This window comes from Drosophila gunungcola, assembly GCF_025200985.1.
Source record: "Drosophila gunungcola strain Sukarami chromosome 2L unlocalized genomic scaffold, Dgunungcola_SK_2 000037F, whole genome shotgun sequence".
In the NCBI taxonomy this organism is placed as follows: Eukaryota; Metazoa; Arthropoda; class Insecta; order Diptera; family Drosophilidae; genus Drosophila; species Drosophila gunungcola.
In genome coordinates this window covers 25031-31844 of record NW_026453164.1, presented here as the reverse complement: position 1 = coordinate 31844, position 6814 = coordinate 25031, and the positions used below count along the sequence as shown (strand labels likewise).

At 32.5% G+C, this 6814-nt stretch overlaps 1 protein-coding gene across 1 annotated transcript; it reads left to right on the top strand.

Annotated features, from left to right (window-relative positions):
• Positions 1-5064: 5064 nt before the first annotated feature.
• Positions 5065-6464, top strand: LOC128253521 (ryncolin-4-like). The gene is made up of 3 exons (XM_052981978.1): positions 5065-5219; positions 5310-5858; positions 6221-6464. The coding sequence occupies exons 1-3, from the start codon at positions 5119-5121 to the stop codon at positions 6336-6338; spliced, it is 768 nt and encodes a 255-aa protein (XP_052837938.1). The 5' UTR covers positions 5065-5118; the 3' UTR covers positions 6339-6464.
• Positions 6465-6814: the final 350 nt, after the last annotated feature.

Below are 6814 nucleotides of genomic sequence, written 5' to 3'. Positions count from 1 at the left end.
AGCAGTCAGTGGAAGTTAAATAGAATCCATTAGCTGCTGCCCCCCTTCATCCCTTTATTTTTTTTTTTTCGTAATAAAAACTCCACACAGCCTCTTAGAGGGAAAAATACGTAAAAAGAAAACTCGGGAAAAACTTCGCTCACGCAATGCCCAAATCTCGAATGTCTTTGTTAAAGGAGTTGAATTTGGGAATTTGGGCGTCTGGCAATTAAATTTCATCAGATTTGTGCCCACTACCTGGCCCCCTTTAGCTTAAATTTCGGTTGGCCATTGATCAACTTTTGGTTATCCACTCGAAATAGAATTTATGGGATTTAATCATGTGATTTGTGTGGGGATTCCGCCTAAGATTAAGTGCCCGTTTAGCTTAGTTTATTTTTTATTAGCTTATAGATGGTTTGTTTGTATTATTATTTATTTTAAGAAATTGAAATCAATTGCTATTAATATGTTTATTATATATTCAAATATACTTTTGTTGTATATTTTAATACGCATTTTGTATACCATATTTTCAAAATCGTTTTTGATATATTTTCGTCTTTGATAGACTTATAGGTTTAAACTGGAAGCAAAAATTTCTTTGGTGTTTTAAAACATTAGCTTTGTACTTTGTTGTTATAAATATTTTTCAGTATTAGTTTGCCTTTTTCAGATCTTTACATATAACTTTATTAGCCATAAAACCAAACATAAGTCTCAGGGAATAACTTTACCTCCCATCGTGTAGCAGCATTTGCGAATGAAAAAGTTAACGTTCATAGCGGTGTTTTCTTTCTGGCCGGAAGGGCCTGTCCATTTACCCCTACTGCCCCTTAAGATTTCCCTATTCTAGGAGCATCTCCCCCTGTATCTGTTTTCCCATTTCCATCCTGGCGTTTGCCATGACCCCGCTGACACGCTAAAGGAAAATCTATTAACCTCCAGTGACATATAGCCAACTCACACAGATATTCACACAGATACTCCCGTACGCACTCACACTCGATCACAGACGCACACACTCTAATGTGACACAATGCATATTTATGGCCCCATTTGTGCAAACTGTCGATAGATAGTCTTCTGGCCAAAAGCGAAGTATGTAAGGGGTTAAGGCTGTGAGGGGTTAAGGAGTGGCCAGTGAGCTATGTATAATCATAAAAAATCTGAAGCTGACTCGATATTTAGTAGCACAAAAAACGTAAATTGAATTCACCTAATGTATGGTCACCATTTATAAACTTTATTACTTAATAAATTTACAAATACAAAACAATTTCTAATTTTGTTACTTGATAAATTGTAACCCCTTGATAGCTAAATATACATTGCTAAGCCGCCGAAAAAGGTTTTCTTAATTCGCTCTTTAAAAACAAATAAAAACTTAAAAATGAAAAGCTCATTATTTTTTCTTATTAGTTTTAGATCAAAGTATGGATTATTCTGAAAAATGTTTTTTTTACTTGCCCTTAAAAGTATGCATTGTTTTTTTTACGTGTAGCTCTGTTTTTTTTTTTTTTTTTTTTTTATTATTATTGTCGCCGGAATCGTTCAGGGCCATCTGAACATAACCGGTCGTTTAGAGGATGGGGTATATATGGTACATATGGGATATGAACCTAGACTAAGTGTAGCTCTGTAAGGAACCATGTAAATCAAATGTAAAATACATAAAAGTTAAGATACTGCTTTATACTTTACCAATTCTTTCGATAATATGCCTGAAAATACCTTAATTAATAATTTAATAAAAATGTATTTAAAAAAAAAATATAAAGGAAGTTTATTTATTTCGGTTTTAAAAACGTTTGGTTGATATCTGATTTTTTATTTTAAATGCACAGGTCTTTGTTCTGTGGAACTGTGGAATCATCTGCCACACCAAATCAATTTTATGCAAAAAATAAATCAAAGACGATGATAAGCAGAAGGAGCAAGGAGGAAATGTATAGGAAAACATTCCATAGGCATTTTTCGAAGCACTTTTAATGGCTCCTTTCTTTTTTCAGCATCTTTTCTTTCGTTTTTTCCCCCATGTGAGGTCCAAAAAACCGAAAGCAATTGCGAGAGCTTACCGAACACACACAGCGCAATATGCGCACTCATTGTCCAGATGTCACCTATGGATATGGGGGCGGGTAGGAAACGGGGGCGTGGCACATCTCCAGCTTGCAGCTTGGCATTTAACGCATTGTCCTTTTAGCCATATTGATGATGATGCCAAATGACACCAAATGGCAATGGTGGGCAAGACAATGACACCGTGGCTTCCAGCTAGGATTTTCACTATCACTTGCATGGTGACCAACTCAACGAGCACGGAAAAAACTTACAGCTAATAGTTGTTGATCATAAAATATATATAAAATGGTTTTCTCAAAATTTGTATTTAATAAATTTATTAAATAAAACTTACAGCTACAAGTCGTTGATATAAAAAAGTATATTAAATAGGTTCTCAACAATTTTTGTTTAAAATTAAAATAAATTGTATTTATAAAATGCTTGATATATCTTATACATTTTATTACCTAATTTACTTGTTACCTTAACATTCGAAACTTTCAAAAGAATAAATTAGTTGAGTACAAAATTTGTTTATCTAAAAAAAAGTATGCAACTAACTTCTTAGTCCATTACTATCAAACAAATTTAATACAAAAGTTTTAAGGGAAATAAATATTTTATAAATACATATTTAAGTCTCAAGGAATTAATCAACAACTGGCTTTTTTAAAATTTATATTTTTTAAACGGAAATTATTTATTTATTGAACTATGATTTTTTCAGTGTCGTCACTTTTTTCCGGTTTTTTTCCTCTTGCCTTGCTATATCCCATCTTGATCCTACGCCATCTCATGCGTTGTCGTCGCAGTTGTTTCCGTGTTGTGTCTGCCATTATTTCGTGGATTTTTGGCTGCTTTAGCATTTCACTTTGATAGTCCTTGTGCTGGAGGGAAAGAGGGCAGGAAAATCGAGGGGTTTTCCGCAGACTTCGTCCTCGCTTTCTCGCTTTATCTGCTGACAGTCATAAGTTTTGCTTTGCTTCCCCATTTTTATTTCATTCTACAGATACTCCCACCCAGTAACTCATCAACGCGCATATGTTCGGTTTTCTGAATTCTTTTTTTTCCTTTCTTGTTTTTTTGGTATCCACAGTCCTTTGCACTCATCGAGTAAGAAATTTATTTTTATTTGTTAGATGCCTTGGCAGCTTGACTTTTTCCTGTTGCTGTTTCCGTTTGTTGTAAATTTTAGTGGATTATCCTGCCGATTCCGTCTGCTGCTTTCTCCTCCCATTCATTCGCTGGATTTATTCAAACTTCACTAAACACAATCAATTTACGAATTATTATTATGCCTTGGAAAGTTCTTTGTGGTCCAGTGCAAGGAAAGTTTTTCGATACCCATTTCTTGTAATGGTTAGATGTTTTTGGGGAGGTTTAATAACTAAACTGGACTTGAATCCTTTAGCTGATTATGATTATTTAATTAACAATTTTTTTATTTTATTAGTTTTCATAAATATATACAGATTTTAATATAATATATATATAATATATAATAATGATATTTAATTCAAATTTATATAATTTAGACATGTATATGATATATAATGATATAACATGTTATTTAAAAATGCAAGCCAATACTTTGTAGTTATTCTTCCAGACTTTTAAAGTGAAGTAAATAAGCAAAGTTTAAACTCAGCTTGAACAAAAATTAATCTATACATTTTTAAGGATTAAATATTTTGTATTCCTATGTATATTTTCAACATATAATCTTGTTGTTTCTTTAGCTCTCAAATTAAATAATAATAATTTGTACATAAATAATTAATAATGGGTATTTATGAGTTGATTTCCCTCACTTTTATAATTTCCCGCTCTTCAAGTTTTCTTCATCTCGGTGCCTTTCTTTGATTTCCTTGTCGCCATTTGTTGGCGAGTCCTTTTTCGCATTTATTGCATTTGTTACGCAGGATAGACCCCCTCCCCTTTTTCCTGGCTTTCTCCTCTCTCCTTACTGCTTTCTCCACCCATTGAGAGCACTTTACGCTTATGATCTGCTTAGCCTGACCGGCTCCGCCCCCTTCTATATACACTCCTTTCGGATCTGGCTCATTTGCCAGCCGCCTCTTAGCTTTATGTTTATGATTTCCATTTCCATTTCCATTTCATGTGTGGGCGTGGCTCCCTGTAATTACCACTTAAAGTCTGCCACCCACAAAAGCAGAAAAATAAGGAAGAACAATGGGGCTGTAATCATAATAAATAATAAATGAATGAATTTTATTGCTTAATGGATTGCAGTTACACTCGGCGGAGTTGAAGTTCTACTCTGGGTCCTCTTTCATTGGCATTAGTCACACTTTATTTATAAATTATGATACGCTTTTCGGGTTAAACGGCTTGAGGCCGGCATATTGAATTACTCAAGAGATTGGCCATAGTCATTCGAAATTAGTAGGAAATAAATAAGATTAAAATACAGTTTATTAACGATAATCATCAGAGGGTTTTTTTAAATCGGGGTACGATAATATTCCTTATTTTACACTCAGAGAAAAATGATGGTAAATCCAAATATTTTCACTTTGTTTTACATATTTTGGGGGTGCGTAACACTTTTGTTTTTTATTTTTAAGTATGAAATAATTGAGTTATAAATTTAAATAAATTGAAATCTTTTATTTTTCTATTGGATAAACAAATTAAATATATTAATAATTACATTATCATGTTTTTAGTTTTATTTTAAGTAAGCTTTTATTTTGAAAAAAAATGTTACACTCAAATATTTCAATGTTGAATATTACTATGGGGCTTTTCTCTATCTGTATAAACTAATAATGGGTTTAAAAATTGACAAGCGCCTGCCTCACTTTTTAATCTTAAAAAGTTCCTATCTTAAAAAGTAATTCTAATTGAAGTTATCAGTTAAGAGTCTTCTTTGATTAACGCCAATAAATAAATATATTTTAAATTATCAATATATACCAGGGAAATATAAATCTTATCTTTTTATATAAACAGAAACGTTTCTTAGAAATTTGTAATAATTGTTAACACTATAAATGCGTGAATTTCGTTGACAATTTAGTGCAGTCTTGTCAGAACCCTGTTAGAAAAATGTTGCGTTTGGGAATATTATTTTTCCTTTTATTTTCAATAACTTTGGCCAGCCAAGATAGTAATTCGGCTGAAAAAATAACTAACGATGCTGCTGTGCGGTAAGTATTTATGTTTAAAAAAATTTGTATTTATATATAATAGCAATGTTTTTCTAATAACAAAATTTATTTAATAATGTGTCTTTATAGTGGTGAACAAGAAAGAAAAGATTTTTGTGTGGCCAATTCGTTGCCTACCAGCTGTTCCGAGTCATTGAAGAGCACCAAACTCTGGATCCGTGTGCCCGAGTACAGTGAAACCCCCTTTCAGGTGGCCTGCGATCAACGGAGTTACGATGGAGGCTGGACGATTATTCTGAGGCGAAACGATGGAAGCGAGAACTTTTACCGCGAATGGAAGGACTACAAACACGGCTTTGGCCAGCTAAACAATGAATTCTTTTTGGGCCTAGATAAAATTCATGCTATGACCTCATCAGAGCCCCATGAACTGCTAGTACTCGTGACTCCCTTGGGCAGCAAGCAATCTTACGAACTATATGACGATTTTAAAGTTGGCCCCGAGAGTACCAATTACACATTGCAATCTTTGGGCTTAGCTTCTGGAAACGCCACAGATCGTCTCACTTATCATCTGGGCATGCAGTTTAGCACTAAGGATCGGAAAAATGATTTATCCGACATAAACTGTGCTACAAAACATGAAGGTGCTTGGTGGTACAATGAATGCTATTATAGGTAATTAAAGCTTTAATTTTTTTGATCATCAATTTCATTAATTATTGATTTCATTATGCATAAAGAAAGATAAATATTTCTGTCATTGGAAGCTTTTAGCACAATAATGTAATTCTGAAGAAATTTCTTTCAAACCAATTTTTCCAGAACAGTCCTATGACACCAATATAAAATCATAGAATAGTTGTCCCGATTAACATATATTGTATTAAGAAAGTTAAGGTATGTCAATATGTCCTAAGAAACTTTTGGATATTGACACCAGCACGATCTTCTAATGAAAACATTAAGCCGCTCATTTATTTTCATTTATCTCAAATCTTTTTAAGTATTTTTAATATAATTGGTTTGTTTCCTTTTAGCAATTTGTGTGGCAAATATGGCGATCGAAATACATCAACACTTAAATGGTATACAGATTTCCTTAGGCGTGCAGTAATGCTGATCAGGCCAAAAGCGTCTTCCCTTAAATGCTCTTAAGTGTGAATAATTCACTTGTTAAAACTTGTAATGTTATGAATTACATTTTAATTGTACACTATGTTTAGTTCTTTATAAAATTTTCTGGGAAATATTTGAGCAATAAAATTATGTTACACTGGTAAAAAAAACGTAGCAAATTTAAATATTTCTTTTCTCAATTTAGATATTTTTGTCTCTTTGGCTTTCATTAATTGCGGTTTATTTTATTTAAATATACTAAAAATATTAAAATATTTTAAAATTTGTTCATTTGACAATTTTTAGAATTGAAATTATTTACAGAAACTAATTAACGTGCGAAAAAATAACAACCCAAAATTATCAAACTTAAATGCACAGTTTTAGAGGCTTAAGCCACAAAACTTTAAAGACATACAACTTAGATATCGGAGGCCTAAAAGCAAAGTTATGGATTTAGAACTGCAAGTTTTTGGTCACTTTTCTGCAAAGACGAATTTTTCGGAAATTAAGAA